At 38.4% G+C, this 21299-nt stretch overlaps 2 protein-coding genes across 3 annotated transcripts; one reads left to right on the forward strand and one right to left on the reverse strand.

Annotated features, from left to right (window-relative positions):
• The first annotated feature begins 164 nt into the window (after nucleotides 1-164).
• Nucleotides 165-13459, forward strand: LOC131772545 (zinc finger protein 91-like). 2 transcript variants are annotated; one of them, XM_059088476.2, is made up of 12 exons: nucleotides 165-220; nucleotides 2028-2129; nucleotides 2548-2619; nucleotides 3114-3203; nucleotides 3316-3393; nucleotides 3623-3700; nucleotides 4564-4647; nucleotides 5618-5681; nucleotides 5930-6088; nucleotides 7578-7702; nucleotides 8167-8416; nucleotides 8495-13459. In XM_059088476.2, exons 1-12 carry the CDS (start codon nucleotides 200-202, stop codon nucleotides 12886-12888), a joined length of 5517 nt encoding a protein of 1838 aa, XP_058944459.2. In that variant the 5' UTR covers nucleotides 165-199; the 3' UTR covers nucleotides 12889-13459. The 2 variants fall into 2 exon arrangements, with proteins under 2 accessions (XP_058944459.2, XP_058944460.2); XM_059088477.2 differs by lacking the exons at nucleotides 165-220; nucleotides 2028-2129; nucleotides 2548-2619 and having other exon boundaries at nucleotides 3114-3198.
• A 999-nt stretch (nucleotides 13460-14458) lies between these two features.
• On the reverse strand, nucleotides 14459-21182 carry LOC131772483 (ras-related protein Rab-13). The gene is made up of 8 exons (XM_059088385.2): nucleotides 20995-21182; nucleotides 20253-20313; nucleotides 19446-19506; nucleotides 18901-18978; nucleotides 18009-18098; nucleotides 17358-17423; nucleotides 16566-16613; nucleotides 14459-15847 (listed from the first exon to the last, which is right to left on the reverse strand). Exons 1-8 carry the CDS (start codon nucleotides 21119-21121, stop codon nucleotides 15755-15757), a joined length of 624 nt encoding a protein of 207 aa, XP_058944368.1. The 5' UTR covers nucleotides 21122-21182; the 3' UTR covers nucleotides 14459-15754.
• Nucleotides 21183-21299: the final 117 nt, after the last annotated feature.

Below are 21299 nucleotides of genomic sequence, written 5' to 3' on the forward strand. Positions count from 1 at the left end.
AATTTGTAATGCTTTTCATGTTATTGTTGTTTTCAATCGGGTTAACGTTGCATGACATTCTAAATCCCCTAATGACGTAATTATGTTGCCGGGAGGACTGCTCATTGCGCGGGAAATAATGAACTCTGGGAAAGTGAAGCGGCGCGTACTTTCGCGCCGTCTTAGATCATTCCTGTTCGATTGCCGACAACATGGTGTGATGGCATATGTTCTGAGCCAGGTGAGCGCTTTTTTTCTTCATTCCAAACGTCTCCCAGTCGTTTTTTTTAGCGCAAATGATTGATTCGCACGTTTTTTACGTTCAGTGTATGTCATTATATGAACATGTAGATTACAAAATCTTCGATACACGAAACGAGAGCGATCGGGAATATCACTCCATGTGATAGGAGATTTCAAGCTCGCTTGTTTGGAAACTCGAAAGCTGGTATTAGTTATTCCTTTCCCTCCGTGTTTCCCTTGGCTTTTGTTTTCGAAAATTTGCCACGTTGTTCGCTGATTTGATCCTGGCTGTGAATAGCTCGCGATATCAAATATCGAACGGGGAGCTAGCTACCAAATTTAATCTATGCTCTGCATTTGACCTTTCCTGTACGTCTTTTGTTTCCTGCGTATGGGTCGCCTTTGAATTTTAAAGGATAACTTAGCAGGTAGAGCTTTACTTTGCTCCTGACTTGATATAGAGATCAGTGCCTTGGACATGTTTGTTTGGATTAGGAATGTAATTATTTCAATCTCGTGCCGGTTGTGCATTGATGAAGCGAACATTTTACAGGCTGGGAGGGGAGGGAAGGCCTATGCTATTTCATTTTTTCATAACTCTTTTTTGACTCTTTTTTCCAAGCTTCTTGTCATGATTTTCCTTCTAGATAAAAAAATCGTATTAACTTGCTTAGAGTGCTCCTTTTATTATGGTAATTTTAAAAGTACAATCGGAGAAATGAGGGTCCAAACTCGTTGATTCAATGCACTTGGTTTTTGTGAGTCGGTAAATCCTTGCAGAAGCCACCATGAGGGGATATCTGGAGGTGTTCATGCTACCAACACATACCACTTTTTTTAACAGGAACATGAATTCCAGCTTTGATGTAGTTTTCTTATCGCCAAGATGTGTGAATTTTATTGATCACGAGGAGCAAGTTCAGTTTTAATTTTTAAGACACACACTTCAAAGCTATTCCTTATTGGTAGAATATTTGACATGGTATTGTGTCAAATAATGTTGGCTGTAAATGAATTGTTCTCTTGATTTTACAATTGTTTTTTACCAAACCCAAGTCCAGATTTTTAACATTTAATAGTTATGTATAGTAAAATAATCAAGATACATCACCAGTAATAACAAGTAAACCAAATATTGGTGTTCTGAGAAAGAAACAATTGAACCAAACAAAACTCATAAGCTACAACGAGTCTACCAATTGAATCGAATTTTTGCTATTAGTGTTGCTTACATTTCATCTTTCGTATTATTTTGTTGTTTTACCTACCTTAGCAAATGTTGTGCTTTTTGCTTTGCCATTTGGTGGTTTGTGATTAAGTGACTATTGTAGTTATGCTATTTTCGGATTTGCCCCTGTTGTTGAGCAAGGGTTGTCCCTGTAGAGAATTTTAAACAAATAACAATACAGAACTTATCAACCATATGTAGGGACAAAAAAGTAGCTCTTTGGGGGCTGCCACTGTGGAAAGGTGTCTGGTGGTGAAGGTTGGACCGTAATTCATTACCATTAATTAAGTTATTCAGTGGGTCCTGCATCAAGGAGATGCCCTTGGTACTGGTTTAAAATTACCCTTAACAGAGGTTTTCTTTTTGGTGAATGTGCTGAGCACAAAACTTACAGAAATATCTTTTCCATTAGGATAAAAGTTTGTGTTTGTTGAAAAGCTTTGTCCCCTGAAAAGAGGAGTCATATTAGAGTAGTCAAACCTTAAAAAATAAGTTTTCAGAGCTGTATTTCCTATCCAAATTTACTGATGCAAGGCCTCTCAAAAGCTCAATTGACACTATTCTGATATTTTCACAGATGCCTGTGCATATTAGCACAGGACAGTTGATGAAAGAACCTGATGTTCTACCCAAGTTGACTTGTCTGTTTGAGAAAGAAATCGTTCATGACACAACAGAGGTCAGTGTTTTTTTTTCTTTATTAATTTTGCTACTTTGTTGATTAACCCTTTAACTCCCATGAGTGACCAAGACAGAATTTCTCCTTACAATATCAATACAATATCAAGCAGACAAGTGATGAGAATAAAGAAAAATATTAATTAGGAGATTATTAGTTGATCCAATACCAAATTCTCCAAACTAACATCACAAGAACCATATGGCAGATAGTAAGGTGAATTACTAGTGAGGTCTTGGGAGTTAAAGAAACATTTTGTTTTGCTATAATCACAGTTCAATTACTGGTATTATTAAACTCAGAGGCTATTTAAATTGGTAATTTTGAAAAAGAAATTCAATGTAGTGCTTAACCCGTGGGAGAAAAAGATAAAAAACTACCTTAATTTGACCCTTAAATTCCTTTTCATAACTGATAGAATGCCAAAGAAAGCAGTCATGAAGAGCCTCAAGAACAAAATGGAGAAGAATTAATGATTGCCCACTGCAAGGTAAAATTTTCATTGCTTTGCTTTTGAAGCATAGCTGATTAACAGGGTTCTCATTAAGTGCTAATTGCTAGCTAAAAATTGGCTACCTTGATTTCTTAGCCCCCTACCTTTCATAAGAGGGTGTCTTCAAGTTGTGAACAGTAAACTGCAATAGTGATCAAAACAAGCCACTGCCACAAAGACCTTCAGCAACAGACAACTTGAGCACTCTTCCAATCTCTACCTGCCACATGTTTACCAGGCCAACCATCTGCCATTGAGCTCTGCACATACTGAATGTCTGAAGGAATGCATAAAATAGCATTTCAGAGCCCATACACTTCAAGAATAAATATGTTGTGAAGGCACTTGCCCAATAGGCAAGTGGGAAGCTCTCAAATTGTCAACTGTCTTCTACATGCAGCTAATCGTCTACAGCCTGACTTATTGAGTAGTTAAAGTTATGAAACGAGCCAGCCATTTTAATCCTAAAGCTTCATTTCTGTAATTTTCAGGATTCTGAAACGGAGAGTATCATCAAACTTCAAGATGATAGTGAAGAAAAAGAAAAAGAAGAAATAATTATTGATATTGTCTTGTGTGAGGTAACATTTTTTTTGAAATTTTTGGTAACAAATTAGCAATTGAAATGATATATAGCACATTGAAATGATATTAACAGGTAAAGTGGTGTTCTACTGTTGCTACATTTCACAGGATCAGGAGATGACTTTTGATACGAAGCCCAAAGCTAACAATGACATTGAGACTCAAACTAATTCTGTTGTGAGTGAGGTAAGATTATATTTTTCCTAAGAAAAGTTCAATATCTGTAAGTATATCATGATAGAAAACCAAGAGGATTCACTTGGTTGAATGCCTCATATCAGTCATGGATGTTTATGCTCCTGGATCTGCATGTTGGATTGTTAGTCAGTTTTTAGATTTTTTGTGGTGGCCATGAAAAATAGATGTGATGAGGGTTTTAAAGTCCTGAAATACTCTCTCTTGTTTTTGTTTTTAGGTGTTTCAGATCAATTCTGATGGTCAAGTGGCAGTGAATGGGGATGAAGATCAAACTTTGGACATTATTTCTTGTGAGGTAACCTGTTAGTTGCTGAACTTAAATAATTACTTTGAACACCTGTATACTTGTGTATATCAAGTCAAAAATATATTCAATCAAAACAAATTTTGATGCATTATGGTAGCTTCAGTAGTGTTGCAAATATCTTTTCTTAGCAAGGGCTCTAGTTCCATATGGTATGGCAGATCACATAGTCCTCTTTGTGGTTGTTATTAAGAAGGGCCTTTTTTTGTTATCCCTCTCCGGCTTCTAGTTACAAAATTTGCGCACACAATTCCAAGTGCAAAGCTTTAAGCTATAAGCTTTGTCTAATTTACTCCAGATTGGCTTCTTCAAGTTGCTAAGTGTGGTGTACTGCATCAACTGCCCTGCTCCATACAAAATTCTTATCTGTAGCAGGATATTGCTTATACAGAATTAAAACACACTTGGGCAAGTAACCTTTCCTGGGCAAGTCAGAGAAATTTTTTAGGATTTCCTTGTTTATAGTTGTATTGGCAGTCGAGGATGGATGATTTTTTGCTAACTACTCACACCCTATTCCATTAGATGAAAACCTTGTGAAAACACCAGTATTTGCTCTGAAAACCAGAGTTATACTGAAATGCAATTTACACTGGAAAAAAGCAGCAAAGATGGACAAATGCAAGAATATGTGAATTTGGAAAAGGATAAGATCAATCACAATCTTAATAATGGCAGGTGGCAAAGTTGGTAACTTTTCCATTCCACATCTGACTTGCATATCAACTTTGGAAAATGTCACTGTGTGCTCGTAAAACTGACATATGTAACATGCAAAACATGTTGTTCAAGTTTGTTAATCTATGGTAGAGGTAAAAATGGTTCAAACAATTTTTCTGTTATTTTATATCAAGGGTGCTGAGGAAGCTAGTGTGACCTCCAATGCTGGTGCTGAGCAAAACAACCCAAAACTTAGAGAATTTTCTATTCCCTTGCAGGTAAGAGCTATTAGTTATCAACTATAATTCACCCTCTGACTGTTGTGGGTTATTTTAAGCCTGGAAAGCTCAGGTTTTATTGCACCCCACTACCATCTAGGAGATTGAGGATTCAAGCCCTAAACTGGACCAACACTCAGTGTCTTAAAAAATTGCTATTGAGAATGTGATGCCTTTGCTACAAAATCTGCAAATGATTATATGTAGTAGTTTCCTCTGATAAGGATGATGAAGCGTAGGCCTTTTCTCCTGCATCTTCTCTGTACTAGTTAGCAGGGGAGGTGAAAGTTGTTGTGGTCTGGCTTTAATTCCCAAACTGTGAGCATCTGCAAAATATTCCCTTTAAAAATTGCATCTCACAAAGTTTTGTAAAGTTTCAAGAGCTTAAAAGATGGTGTCAAAGAAATCCTTCTTTGCTATCAAAATAATTTTAAAAATACAGTCAAACTCCCTTTGCTACTACCTCTCATTAGCAACCTCTTTTTCAAAATACTAAAAGTTTCGCTCGCCAGCAAAAACCAAAAGTTGTTTCAACAGATGTCTTAAAAGTGGAGCTCCTGGAAGTGTTTCCTGAAATGCAAAACAATTACCATAGATCCTAAATTTTTTCCTTGATTATGCCACTAAAAGTCATCACAATAGGTTTTAAATAAGCGCTTGCAAAAGGGTCCTGTCACCATATGCAAATTACCTCAAAAGTGGACCACCTTTGGCCTGACCTCTGTCAAGTGACCACCTAGACTTCCTAGGTTCAACTGTATGAGAACTTTGTAAGTTGGTTTTATACTCTGTGATTGGCCTGGAATGTTTGTGCTACCCTCAATTGCAGTTTTATTTATCACATTCAAGGCAGTTTAAGTAGTCTCTTTGTTTTTAAATTTAGTCTCCATTTGCTCCTTTTGATGTTTTCATTTGTTCTTATTTTAAATCCTAATTATACATTTAGAGAAGTTTCATCTTGCAATTTCAGAAACTACGGGTTTCCACAAATTGTATCAACAAAAGGCCTGAACTAGAGGAAGATGAGTACATTTGTAAGTTGTTTTCTTCTTTGGCATCTATTGTTCAAGAAACAGAAGGGAAATAGATTCAGGGGTACTCTTAGCCACTTAATTGCTAAAATTTTGACTATGATAGTGATACATTGGTATTGATGAAAAAGAATCACACAGAAATAGTTCCATGCTCTCCCTTCAGTCTCTATGTAGAATCTGGGATAGTTGTGCATGAATTTGTCCACTTCTCAAACATTTTAACTGACATAGTTTTGTGGTTTTTGTAGTTTGTAATCATTGTGACAAACTGCGTGTTGGTGACTGTCCAGTTCATGGAGGCCTCAGATGGATAAAGGAACCAACAGCTGTTATGGAAAGGGATGGGTTGACTAGGGCAAGGTCAACCATTCCAAATAGCATGGATTTGAAGATTTCGAGTATTCCTGGTGAGTTATTTTTTCCAGCTGTTATCTTTCATCTGTTAAAAAAAACTGAAATGATGAAAGCTACAGGGCATGTCTATGAATTTAATAAAAAAGGTTTGGTAATGTTAGGAAAGGTTTGTGTACAAACTGTGCTATTGGCATGCCAAATTTTGAACTATATTGATAGGTTCTTTTTAAGTCAATTAGTAATTTGTAGTGTTTGTGTTTTCCTTTGGTAGAATGATTTTGTATGCTGGTAATTGCACAATTTTTGTTCACCCTGCCTACTCACAACAAAAGGACATTTTTTATTACCTTCCCTTTCACTAAAGTTTTTTATGATCTTGGAATACCTGTAGAGCAGTGTGAACCTTTAGGACATAAAAATGGTTCACTTAAGCTGCAGAATGCGCAACACGATGACAGTGATAGATACCAAAAGAGGAAGAAAAGTAAATTCATTCAATCATTAAATCAACAGCCAGGAAGAGTTGTTTCAACAGCATCTTATAGCCAACCATATTAGCTATGCCATAGTCATAGCAAGTCAGCATGGTACAGCTAACCTATGCAAAGCTGGTATTCTCTTATAAGGCCAAAAGAACTTTTCATGGCTGCCAACTTGATTACTTGACAGAAACAGGATAGCCACGTTTATCGAAAAACTGGCACATTACCTCTGATTTTTTTTAGTCAGGAGTTCATTTCAAACCAATGACCAATCTGGAACTTTTAAATGCACTCGCTCACGATGCAAAACTTGTCCTTTCATTCATAACGTAGAGAAAATATCGGGACCCAAAAGATCCATTAAGATCATTGATCACTTTACGTGTACCTCCGCCAATGTTATTTACTGCATAACTTGCACTTATTGCAATAAGTTATACATCGGCGAAACAGGAAGACGACTGGGTGACCGATTCCGAGAACACCTTCGCGATGTGGAAAGAAATGACAAGGACGCATCTAAACCAGTCGCTAGACACTTTAATCTTCGTAATCATTCTAAACAGCATATGACAGTTTGCGGCCTTTCCTTACATCTAGGCAGTTCGGAAAGCCGTAAAACACTAGAACAAAAATTTATATTCCAAATCGGCACCCTTAATCCCCACGGAATCAACGAGCGCTTTTCATTCAACTAGTTTATTCCTGTTTTCTCGTCACCCTATTCCCACCAATGGAGTAGGTCCACTTTCTGCATATAAACCCACACACAACCCACAATTCCTGTAATCGCTCTGACGAAGGGCTAACGCTCGAAACGTCAGCTTTTTTACCCTTTACGGTGGCTAATTTACGTTTTCAACCCAGTTGTTAACACTAAATTACCTGAAATTATTTTGTAGTGCCCTCCACCGACTCATTATCAACTATTATCAACTCAGCTGATAAAACCAACTTACATGTCTCTTGCACTACCCCTTAAAGACACAGGACCACAGTCTTTAGAACATTACCACCTTTTCCCCTTTATTAACTTTATCTCTGATTTCTGTGTTTTTAGATGCTGGTCTGGGGATGTTTGCCAAAGAAAGATACGAAGCAGATGTTGTGTTCGGCCCCTACTGGGGTGACAAGATTGATGTGGCAGATTTAACACCAAACAGCGATCAGAGCTATATGTGGGATGTAAGCAATTTAAAATGTTGAAGTATTGCCTTATTCACAGCATCCACACTCTTGCCCCTGACAAAAATAAATTGCTTACAACTTTGGTTGTTGCCTTTAATGACGATGAAACAGGGAATAAGGGCATTGCAAGGAACGATGTCGTGACAAAACTAGCATGGTAATTGTGCAAAACAACTCCACTGAAAAAATCTCAGGGTTACGCTATCACCCAAGAAGGGTCTGAGAGTTGATACGATGGCTTTATATGAGTAAGTGAGTTAGGTTAGTAAAGAAATTGAAATCATCTTGTGAAGCGTCCTTGAACAGCTCGTATGCGCCTGCATTTCACTTGCATGAAATTTGACATGCATTAGGAGTACTCAGTATGTCACCTGGGTTGTGTTCTTGAGTTAGTTTGTGTCGCACTCTCCAACTAAACTTTATCCTTTCTACTTAACCATAACTGTTTTCGTTATTTTCAGATAATTGAAAATGGACGTGTCACTCATGTTGTTGATGCTCGCGCTGAAGAACACAGTAACTGGCTACGCTTTGTCAATTGTGCTCGTAATGAAGATGAGCAGAATCTTGTAGCCTTCCAGTTCCGGGGTGAAATCTATTATCGTTCTTTTAAGACAATAGAACCAGGAATGGAGCTCTTGGTGTGGTATGGAGACAAGTATGCATGTGATTTGGCCATCTTAAACAAAGATACCACAAGAAAAATGGAAGGCAAGTGCCCTGTTCTTTTACAGAACATGACTAATATTTTTCGCAGCGTGATTTTAATGATTACTTCTTTTCTTACAGATGGACCAATACAGTGCCAAAAGTGTTTTATGGTGTGTTCTGGGCCTGTTTCCTTTGCCAATCACAACAAATTCCGTTGCCAACTGAACAACGATCACCACCGCTGGCGGTGCATACACTGCGACAGAAGTTTTAAAGATCAAAAAAGTCTTCATTTTCACAAGTACATCCATAAAGGGGTGAAGCCGTTCACATGTGGAGTTTGTGATAGGGTGTTCGCATTTAAATCATCGAAAAATAGGCATCAAAAACAGATGCACCCAGCAGTTACACTAGACTGCCGTTGCACCTTGTGTTCCAATGTGTTCGACGATAAAAACAGGCTCTGGCAGCACGAAAGGACATTTCACGCAGTGAAACGTTTGTCTAATGGCACCTTTGAGTGTTTGAAGTGCCAGAAGCGTTTTACCCAATGGGTTAATCTTCTGAGGCACAGGAAACAGACGGTGCACTCCAATTCTAAAGAATTTATCTGTAAAACATGTGGTAAGGCTTTCAAGAAGGAGGGAAATTTGGTTAGACATGAAGCTCTGCACAAACCTTTAGGACCCTGTACATGTTCCGAATGCGGAAAAAATTTCTTGTTTAGCCATGACTTACGGAAGCATGTACTTCATAATCATGCCAAGATGGACCCGAAGAAAGCTGTTGATGGATGTAAGTCTGACAAAGATGTAAATATCACGAAAGGTTCCTCTGAAAAGCGCCATGCCAGGGATACATTCCATTGTCACATTTGTAAGACGAAGTTTCTCTATACCTTCACCTACTCGAAACACATGCGGGAGAAGCATCCTTCGTTTAAGGTTGCTAGGTGCGGTATATGTTCAAAGATTTGTAATGATAAACGTCGCTTGGCCTTACACATGGCCACCAGACATCGAAAATTGAAGAACAGTGCCAAATTACACCCGAACGTTTCCGAGAATAAAGGAAAAGCATCAAATGGGATGCATCAGTGCGATATTTGCTTGAAAGAGTTCGTGTCGCTCGAGTCGTTGAAAGCACATAGGGGTCATCATAACCGGCAAAAGGTTTTAGACAATCAGAAGTCTGGTAGAAGGAAAGTTCTTGCAAGTCCGTTGTTGAATGAAAATTCTTCTCCCAAGCTTGGTCGAAGTGCAACCTTCAGCTGTAAAATCTGTAACAAGTCATTTGAAACTTCGACTTCTTTGCGTTCCCACTCTGCTCACCACAGCCGCAGTCCTTCTCAGAGAGGAGATAAGTCTTTTAGTGAGCTCCTCTCAAGCTCTTCGTCGGAAGAAAAGCCCTCCCTAAGAAGTGCTGCAAGCTCAGCTTTTATTTGTAGAATCTGCAACAAGTCATTTAAATCTGTGAATGCCTTAGGTAGCCATACCGGCCACCACAGCCGCAGCCCATCTCAGAAGAGTTTGAAGTCATCAATTGTAAAACAAAGAAAATCGCGTGGTGCATTTCCCTCGACGTCCTCGTCGCAAGTTCGGCAGAAGAATCCTCAGCCCAGCAGAGATTTATCTGGCTCTCAGTTCGTGCCAGGTTCAAAGGAAAGTGTATCATCAGTGAGCCCCCCGAAGCAGTTTAGCTGTGAAGTGTGTGGAAAAGGATTTCATTCGAGGAAAATTCTGGGTCATCATAGAGGACACCACTTCCGAAAGAACAACAACGAAAGTTCTCCATCCAATCTTTCCTCAAATGAAATCAAAGCAGTTGCTGAAACCAATATACAGAAGGAACATGAACGCGACGCATGCATCCAGTCATTTGAATCCAGCAACTCCCCGTCTCCACGCAAGGGGGAACACACCAGAATGACGAATGTTTGCGTGTGCTTACTTTGTCAAAAAGAGTTTTCGTCGAAGTTGGCTCTGGTGCGTCACAAATTACGTTCCCATCGGATCGGTCCATATCAATGCAAGCTTTGTGGCGAAAGTTTCCGAACTTGTATGGGTCTAAGTCGTCATGTATTATATAAACACGGAAGCCGTTCTACTTTTCAGTCGAAGAGTAATACAATCGGCTCTTCAAAATTCAAATGCCTTAGTTGTACAAAGCACTTCTCGACGTACAGTGGACTCTTCAAACACATGCGGAAGTTACACGTTGACTTCAGTTTCTGTGCCCAAAGCAGTAAGAGTGAATTGAAGGCTACGAGTGATACCTGGAGGTGTCAGCTCTGCAGCAGAGAGTACCTAAGTGTCAGTGGCTTGCGTAAACATCTGAAGAACAAGCACCCGAAGCAGAAGTATGATCCTAATCAAGGATGTAAGCCAGCGAGAAAAGATGAGTTTAAAACCACCACTGTTAAGGGAAAAAAACAGTGTCGTAGTTGCAAAGTTAGATTCTGTCCAGCTCAAAGTGCCAACCGATCGTATTGTATGCGTTGCAGTAGAAAATTGCAAAGGAAAGGTGAAGCCATCAGTCCACAATCTTGGCAATCACCTGTTAACAGTAATATTCAGAAGAACGTGCAGTCCATTGGACGGAAAAGAAATATAAATCATTTATCGATGCCATCCAAAAAGAGAACAGTGAGGGCTTTCCATTGCTTCTACTGTCAGGAGGGTTGTTCAACAATCAACAGTCTCTACAAACATTTGATGGTTGTTCACCGAGATGACTTTGGATCGAATCCCACTGGTTTCCGTAAACCCCTAGATAACCAGACAAGAAACGAAGCCCAGAACCACACTAGAAATCAAAACTTGCAGACCAAAACTTGTCTTTGGAGTTGCCAGTACTGCAGTAAAGAACTTCAGACTGAGAGTGGTTTAAGGAGACATGTCAAGAACAAACACGGAAAAAAGGTACGTGTTCCTGACCAAAGAATTAAGCCAGATAAGATCAACTGCTATGAATTAAGTGATAGCAACGTGGCTGGGTCAACACACGTTTGTCGACTTTGTAACATTAACTACTCTACAAACAAAAGTCTTCATTGCATAAGTTGTAATGAAGAATTGCTGAGCCAAATGAGCGCCAGTACGGAAATGAAAGAGAGAAGAGATCGTCCACATCGTTCAACGACTCTTTCAACCGGGAATGCTGTAAGGGCATTTAAGTGCTTGTACTGCCGTAAAGGTTTCTCTACAATTAACAGCTTCTACAAGCATATGGTGATTGCACACCAAAATGGCTTTTCATCGAAAAGCCACACTTCCAAGAAACCCCTATGTAGCCAAATTTCGAGTGATTCCAACAACAATTCTATTCAGCGCGTATCGACAAATTTTGCTCCTTGGAAATGTGAGGACTGTGGTAAAAAATTCCGGAGTGCCACTGGTTTTACCAGGCATGTCGATACTAAACACAGTAGGAAAAGGACGTCCAGTCGGGGCCGCGTGTGTAAGTTGGAAGGAAATTGTAGCTTCAAAGGGACTAGTCGCCAAGTGGCTAGAGTAACAAAGACTCCATTACTAATCACAGCGCCAAAAACTGTTAGAAATGCTGAAAAAGGCAATGCTTCCCTCAGTGGCCGACATTCTACGCCAACAGCAGTGACAGTAGCAAAAAAATTGCTTCGTAGAAGGAAAAAACGCTCCAAGTTAACTCTTCATCACAGATGTGGGCAATGTGGGAAACGCTTCTCCTCCAAACCTGAACGTAGGAGGCATGTGAATGAGATGCACGCAAAGAAAAATGAAAGTTGTGAGGGAGTCTTATCTGCCATTCCAAATTTCGGAGAAAAATCAGATGGAAGAACTTCTACGAACGGGTCGCAACCGAAAGGGAAGGATTCCCTTCACTTGGCTTTTCCGTGTGAGTACTGCCCAAAGAAATTTTCTTGTCTTGATGATCGTGTTAAGCATGTTATGCTGGTCCATAACCGAAAGGATATCCCATCACCGTCCAAAGGTCGCCAATTAAAACTCGACGCACCCATAGGAAGTTCAGCTAAAACTGACAAGAAATCGTTTTGCTACCAAGATTGTGTTTGCTTTAAAAGAAAGGCACCCAATGCGGGCCCCGACCGTCAGCAAGAACGTGAGAAGGCCTGGAGGCACAAAAGAAGGTCAGATAGGAAACTAAATGGCTTCGTATCCAATCTAAAAGATGCGATGTCAGCCGATCGAAGTCTCGATTCATCTGAGTCCTTTCTTAATGTAACGACGGGTCATAGTCTATTTAAGATTCATGGTGGAAAATCATCCAAGCGACGTAGTTCCACTCCGTTAAGTGACTTCCATCAATCTAATTCTGTTGCCAACCACTGCTCAAAAGTTTTATCCACGTTGGGAGGAATTAGCTCGCCATACAAACGAGGAATTAGTTGCGACAGTACCACTACAAAAAGGAATTTATTGGAATACGGCAACGAAAGTCACAATTGTGACGCTTTATCTAGCATCAACGGATTGCCTAGGCCGGCGTTGAGAAACATTACATGTTTGCAAAACGGCAACAAGGTATGTTGTTGAAACGGATTGTCACGAAAACAGAGAGACGCGAAACTAACGAGGCGTAAAAGTGTCCTCAAGCACATTGTTTGAGAGGAAGTCACCCGCGGCTCAACTGGAACTTCAACGAGCTACGAAGAACACTAATTGTAACGCCTTGTTTACAATCGTTCATTTGATTAATAACTGTGCAAGCTGAGCAAAGTAGCATAGTATCATTCCAACGAGTTCCAAATTCGCACTCATAAGGAAAACCATTAGGGTATACATGGGGCATTCCCTTGAGCAGTTTTCCTTCGATGATGTTTACTGTATAGCAAATGCAAAGAAGAATCTGAAACTTTCTTTCCAAATGCTTTATTCTTATTGATGGCTTAAAAAAAAACGGTTTTATTACAATCTATTTTTAGCGCTATAAATAAGATATTTCAATGTGTTTTACCCGCACCGTTTTCATGAGAAGTGTTTAAGATGTCGAGTTTCCAAACGTGAATGTACTCAGCGGTGTATATCCAAAACACACTTGCAAGGTTTAGTCAAAGTCTTTACATAGTTTTATGCTTATCCAGTATTAATAAATTTATTCAATAAAGTTCCTTGTTATGTCTGGACAGTTACTTTGGACAACTTCTCTTAGCAGACTGAGTGATCGATTTATGGTCGGCCCAAACGCATCGCTCGGATTGCACTCGCTGATTTGCTGTCTGAGGACTTCCATTTGAGAGGCCGTACTGAGATAAGAACGTTTAATTTAAAACTTTCCAGTGATTGGGAGGGATTAGCGAATTGACAGCAGCCGTGGTATGTCGCCATACACTGTTGACGACCTTAATATCCAAAACACACTGGAACGTAAAATTTAGCAAGGAAGGTTTCGTGTTCCTGTTGAAGGGCGTGAAATTTAACTTTTGACTGGAATACCCTTGGTTTGACGCAGATGTTTACTCTTCTTCTGCAATCTTCTATTTTGGAAACTCGCGTCGAGGAACAAACGATAAGCACTGTTTATCTGTAATTGGTCGCTCGGACGCTGTGGGTCTAAAAGTGCCACTTGACCGAATGTAATTTGGCTCTGAACACATTCATGTGATATTTCCCTTGCTAGTATTCATTTCAAATTTAATGGTATAAGTGAAAGCGCTGTACAAAAGGATACTCCAACTTAGTTAACACGAAGAAAACTACCAGGCTCATTTTACATTAACCTGTTCGTTACCTTTCTTCTTTGAGCTGCAAAATTGATTTGAAGGATAAATGACAGTCTTCCTCCTGCGTGAAGATATAATCGGAAATTTTTCTCTGGATATAGACGACGAAGCGCACAGTTCTCCCCAAGCTTCGCTTCTCAGGAGAAATCTTTTACGCGGGCAAGTATGCGAGCACAATTTTGGGCCAGATGATGCAACTGGTTATTACGTGAGGTGAGGCAGCAAGTAACGTTCGCTAGATTTTACGACCAATAGACTAGCTGAATCATGCCCAGATTTAAATCTACGGACGACGGAGAATACAAATTTCCAACTTTTCTGGGTTAAAAAAAAGAGATCTTTAACGATTAAAAAGTCCTTGAGTGACATGAAAACAGACCGGATACAGGTGTTCAAGGATGTTTAATTCTTAAATGCATACATATGTGGGAACAAAACTATACAAATTACAGAGCCTTACTTTACTTACTTTACAGCTATTAGGGATGTGTACCATTATGTCACTTGCGTCTAAACTGTAAATTCATCTATTGAGAGACAAGCTTTCGAAAATGCTCTTCAGTGAGTCTGAAATTGAAATTGGGAGTCATGACATGTCTGGTTGTATTATTAGAGTAATCAGTTGAGTGTCGAAAGGAATCCGGGATTTGTTTGGTTTTCCTTTACTTCTTTACGCCTGTGATTGGTCTCGAAAACTCGCGCTATGCCTTAAAACTAAGCAGACACAACAAAACCAATCGTTACTTGGTCGCCTGTGTTTTCCCGCGCTTTTAGTAGTTTGCTGTTTCACTTTGGATCCTTATTGGCTAATGATGACGCAAACCTTTGTTATGATTATATTTGCTTTTGTGTTTACATTGGTTTTGGTTTTTTAACAGTCATTTGACAGCAGGTTATAAAATTTACAAACCCTACAAATATCTTATGTGTTGGCAAGACTTAAGCTTTACATTATGTATAATTGACATCTTGTGTGATCCAAAATGTCGACCACGATCATAAGGCTAGATTCCACATTATTGACTAATAAGGATTTTTATGTCTCGAAACTTGAAGCTAACGGACTATAGAAACAGATGAACCCCTAGAGTCGAATCTTAAAGGGTAAGAAGATTGACTTCAATTTTCATCATTATTGTTGAAAATGTAATTTGTTGACGTCAAAATCGTCCAGGACGCAGACAAAACGACAAAGTTCCATTCTACCAAACCTTGCGAAACTATCCCTATAATACGCCTTTAATAACGTTATCAATTGAAATTTTCAAGTGATACGGGATCTCTTTGGTTTTGTTTCATACGAAAGTTGTGGTGGGTCTACCACGTTACTTTGTGAGTCGCATTATCCCCGCCTCGAGACGGTTTATTTACATCTAAACTGAATTCTTCTTGGTTATTGATAAATCCGTTTGTTCAGGGGAGCACATAGCATTCCTTTGGTTGCGGTTTTAAGGTAATCAGTGAAGAAAATTGGGTTAAAACTCTATAATTCTCATGCAAAATCTTCAGTCAGTAAACGAGACCCATCATTACTTGCAATACATAGCTCTTCACCAGAAGCGATAAACCAGTGACTATAGACGATAATTTAGCAAGTTTAACCACAACATTCAATTCCACAGAGTAATTTAAACATATCTCGGCGTCCATTCAATAGCCTTAATAACAAGTTTTTCAATTCATGAACTGCAGCAAGCGCCGGGCTGAGAATTTTCAGGTTCTTCTGATCCAATCCCAGGGTTAAATCCATCTTGGGTGGTGGGCATGGCATTCTAGAAAGCAAGAAGTGACAAAGGTAATTTTAGAAAGCTCAAAATGCAACTTCTTTGATAGATCGATAACAAAACAGGCTCCTATTAGCGCTGCAAGACACGCGTTTCTCTGCCCACACTAAGACTTGAGACGAGTATAATCCATTATTAGTGGCAGACCCCTTGGAGACCTCTCTCCTTTCTCTCTTCAAAATGGAAGAAAAGAAACAAAGACAGAAAAAAACAGGAAAGAAAGAAATATGCCCAATTATTTCTCAATAAGTTGAAATCGTTTTTTTTAGCTCTGATCACACGGTACGAATTTCTCAATATCAAGTACAGCTCTAATCGAATTAAAGTTTCAGGCACAAACAGCTAAAAATCATAGTAATCATAAATTTGTAAAAAAAAAAAAGGATCACAGCTTGTTGGGGCACTTTTGATACCATTTTCACGCATATTCAAGGAACAGACGAAACTTTGGTTAGAAACGATCCATCAGAGAATCAATTGCTATTTCAAAATAAAAACGCCAATTCGAACGACCTTACGAAGCCATTTTGCCATACTGTCGTACACCTAAGTACATTCACTCATTCTGAGAAATGGGTACTGTCCTGCTGACACAGTAAAATCAATCGGTTAGGTCTCGAAACCCGGCCTCTTGCCCCGGGGACCAGCGCACTGACCCTATGCGTCTCACACCATACGTAATTCATAAATTGTAATCACTACTAACCCGTCTTTCTCTTGATACTTTAATCTGTCTTGCTACAGCCATAAACGCCTAAAATGAAAACAACCGTCGACGTCCTTTCAGTTTAAAAACTAGCCTGTTCTAGGCGTTCAAGTAGTAAAACGAAGCGTGATAGTAAAACGGCGCGATGGTGGCGGAGTAGTGAAAAAACGAAGGAGGCTTGGGTCGGGTGACCCGTCCGAGATCTCCCTCGGTTTCATTCTGCTAATGATCAGGCGCCGTTAATTATTCCGCTCCATGTTTTCGAAAGGAGCGCCTTGAATAGGCTTCTCCAAAACTAAAACGAATAAAACTACGAGACAAATATTTAACCTCCATGCGCTAAATGCATTTGGAGGCTTTTCGTGTATCCTTTGAAGTTTCGTTTCCGTTGTCCTTCCATGAATTTCCGGTGTTGGCGAGTGGATCACGCCTTAGAAAGAGTTAGTTTGTTTGGAAGAGATCTTAAGGTAGCAACAGAGAAAAAAAATATTATAATAGAAAAAAGTTGCAATATGATTCAAAGGAACTAAACAGGGACGCAGGTAGATCTTACACTAACTTCTTGCCTGTTAGCCTTTGTGGACATAATCGTTTTTGGGTTGAAAGAGTGTTGTAACATCACTTTCATATCCAAAACTGAATAAAGTTTTTTTTTTCCCCATACTTTTTTCCCACGGTTCCTCTGAAAATAGGAACCTAGAGGATGCTCACTTTGCCACTAATGGCGAGGGTATAAAAGGAAACGAAAAGTTTCAAGAAAATAAATAAGTATATTCTCAAATTTATTCTCACCTCTGTAACACCTTGCCCTGTCCGTGCGCTGGTTTCAAAAAATTCTAGTTCATGGCCTTCAGTCTCCTGAAAAAAAACATTTTTCATCCCTTTAATTTGACTTACAAAATGTATAAACCAAAAATGCCATAGGTAAAACTACTCATCAGGGGATAGCCAGTGGCTGTGTAGATCTCATGCAGTAACTTCCTCTGATTATTAGTTCAACCTAGAATTGTCCCATCTTTTTATTTGGTTATTACGTTTTTATTATTTCAGGATTCAACAAAAATTTGCTTTTGCATCACAGCAGTCTGGACCACAGGAAGACTGGTTATCTGTTTCATGAACAAAAATTATTTTAATAATTTTAAAACACTCAAATGACAAACTCCTCCCTTGACTCTGATGATGACTTTCTTTCAGGTTGTTGAAAAGTCTGACCCAGGAAATGGCACCAAAATCCAAGAAAGCCAACTTTTTCTCATATAAACACCTGGGCTGGGCTCACCTGCCCCAGATGAGACAGTCAAATATAAAACTTGCCTAACTGTAACAATAGAGAATGGTGGAGGGAGAGAGCTGCCACAACTCACAACTCCATATAAGTGCTCTGTAAAGTTGTCTAAGTAAGACAACTAAGTAAGGCCTAAGTTTCATTGTTCATCTTACTGATTTTCCCCTGCTGGTCTCTATGACTCTTTCATCTTCAGCATCCAGTTTGTTACCCACTAGAACTTTGCAGACATCTGGTGAAGCATTCTTAACAGAAATACATAAAAAAATGTGATCAGGTATTCATTGTTATGCAAAACATTTTTATTGTTTATCATTTGTTGTTATAAATTCATCATACAGATAAAAGTAGAAATGAGTTTTGTGTGAATAAAGTGGATCTTGAAAGAAGATGTTCTGTGAATGTCACACTGGCATACGTTGAGGAAGAAAATCTGAGTTTTCCCAACAAGAGTCAAAGCTATGACCTTCTCATAAGTACTTCGAATGCTCTACCACAGAGCTATAGGAAAATTGTGCCAAGCTAAGCTTTTAACAAGGTCCATGGTGACAAACTTCCTGCATAGGGCTATGATAGGAATGTTCAATAAGTTACACTTATGTGCAATGATCATGGTGAATTTTAAGCCCTGTGGATCTTCTAAGGCAGTTCCAAGAACCTGAGAAAGTTGCCCTAGGATCTTTATTGCTAGTAACTAGGATTTACAGTACTTGGTTTAAATTTCAGTTGATTTTAAGAAATATTTTGAATGCAAATCTAACAATTGTTGAAGTACACATATGTTTGACTACCTTACAAAAGGACCAACAGGCCATAATAGAGAGTAACATCTATGGTATTTGTCAAGGGCCATGTGCCAAGGTTTGGAAAGGGGTGAAAAGTATTAATTGGCAGACACTGATAGCATAAGGACAAAGAATCCTGGGTGTTGTGGAGAGGCACTCTATATAGAGAGGTCACCATCAATGGAAATTTGATGTCTAAATGTTTTGACTGATAAACAAAAGAAAAAGGCACTAGGAGAAGGTGCAGAAAAATTTTACTTACATCTTGAATGTTCTGTAACCACTGTGATATGTGTTTAAATGAGTCCTCAGTAGTTATATCATAAACTAAAATAATTCCCTGAAATTGAAAAGGCATGATCATATTGAATGTATGATTTTTTTTTACTACAGGAAAGGATTTGTATCTATCTATCAAAATGTAGAGGCCTCAAATATAATCAGAAAGCAGATCATTCTTCAGGCTCTAACCAGATTTCCATGGCTGAATTTTGATGGAAAACACCATATTTATTTCATGGATAATAAATGTATATGAAAAAATTATGTGCTTCTAATTGGCTGAAAATGAATGCATTCTCATCATTTAACACCAGTATAAAGTTGTAACACGAATGCAAATTACAAATAGCATGCCCACATATTAAAAAATTTGTTTGTCTTGACTTCCTGCGATGTTTTTTCATGAAAATTATTCACCAATTTTGTTGTCTTCAAAACATTTACCAGTGCTTATTAACACCAAGTACACTTGAAATTATGTTATTACATATGCTTATAAGTATTACAAAAAATTTTAATTAGTACCATTGCTCCCCTGTAATATGCACTAGTAAGTGTTCTGAATCTCTCCTGACCAGCTGTGTCCCTTTATCAGCAAAAACAAAAAAGGAACTAAAACAATTTTTGAGACAAAACACCTGATAACATTGGAAAAAATAAACTTTCAAAGAACACATAGAGGGTACCCTCTGTCACCCTTTGACACTGATTTAGTGAATGATAAATTAATACAGTATATGCATATCTGGACAGCTCATAACAAAAAATATTGTCACTGACAGTAGCCAGAAATTAAAAGCATGCAATACAGTTCCAGGGAAATTTCCAGCTTGACTGTTTACCTTGAAAATCAAAATAAGTAAAGGGTACTTCTGCATGGGCCAAGGTAATGGTCATTAGCCTCACAAAACAATACATACAATGTTATAAAGGCTTCATGAAGATAAATAAACAGATGATAGATTATTGCCCAATCTTTAATTATTAACATTTGTAAAGATTAGCTTATTTGCTTTGTCAGAAAGCATAGATTTGAATAAAAATTTGGTATCTTATGCCATCATTTTGTGTTTTTTTTTTTGAAAATTATAATTTGTCTCTTTATGTACTTGTTGGTTCAGGAAATTTACCAGTAAAAGCTAAAAAAAGTGGAAATTTAAAAATCATGAATCCTTGTTCTTTATGAACTGTTTGTGTGTTTCTAAAATTTGCCTATATTACAGATAAATTATAAATATTTGTAAAACCCAAGCTCTTTCAGGGAAAATTTAATTGTACAAGTAGATAAGATAGCAGTTTTAAAAAGAGATTCCAAAGTTTTCTTGAACATACCATATTTGAAGTCGTATTCTTGTACCATCTAAATCAACAACTCGGCTTCTACAGTCGATACCTGTAGCGAAGAAGAAAAAAATTAACGTTCATAATTTTTTACAAGAAGTTCAGTTATATTGTTTGCATTCTCAGTCTTAAAAATTAATCATATTATTTTGTTTGTGGCATGTTATGTAAATGATGATGATTAAGGGGCTCGATTTTCCAAGAAAAAAAAGGTAGTCGCTATGAAAGTGGAATCTAGTTTCGAAAGACTGTCATATATCAAAATAATTTCATCAATCAAACAGTAGCAAACAAGACCATACTTGTGTCCAATACGAACTTAAACTGCTTAGTTGAGACGTTTAACAAAATTATGCTCCGATAAGTTTACATCATTCAATGAGTAAAGAATAGCAGCGCTCAAGAAAAGTAGTTAATTTTGACCCAATTAATATCATCGTGTTGGAGCTTCAACCCCAAGTAATATAAACCATCTTGGTTACTTGTGCTGATGCAAACCAGCTACTACAATATACCATTTCCCTAAAACAATGATGTATTTTATATTGATTAGGGGCTTAGAACGCCAATATTACACTAAGTAAATTATTTGGAGTGTGTTTTAAGTACACTTGAGCTGCAGAGTGGAAATCATAGCCTTAAAAATTAAGCATGTAAAGGTTTACGCAACAAAAACTGCGAAAGAGCACGATCGATTGCGGAAAATGAAGTAAGACCTGTATAAACAACGTACCGATTGTTGAGATATAGGAATCAGAAAATACATCCTCAATGAATCTAAAGATCAGGCAGGTTTTACCAACACCGCTGTCTCCCAGGATAAGAATTTTGTAAGTTGCTTCATAATCTTTCTCACCCATAATGTTGTTTATATATTTGAGAGAGTTTACATGGAATCGATAACGGAAGTGTCTGGTACGAAGGAAGCCGGAATGACGAAGCGAAGAGCCTGGGAACTCGCGCCAGGTTTTCACGCTTCTGTATATGGCCTGGCTACTCATTGCGTGTCTATTACGTCTGCGCAGTCGGGGTCTCTTT

Source organism: Pocillopora verrucosa, chromosome 1, assembly GCF_036669915.1.
Source record: "Pocillopora verrucosa isolate sample1 chromosome 1, ASM3666991v2, whole genome shotgun sequence".
Lineage (NCBI taxonomy): Eukaryota > Metazoa > Cnidaria > Anthozoa > Scleractinia > Pocilloporidae > Pocillopora > Pocillopora verrucosa.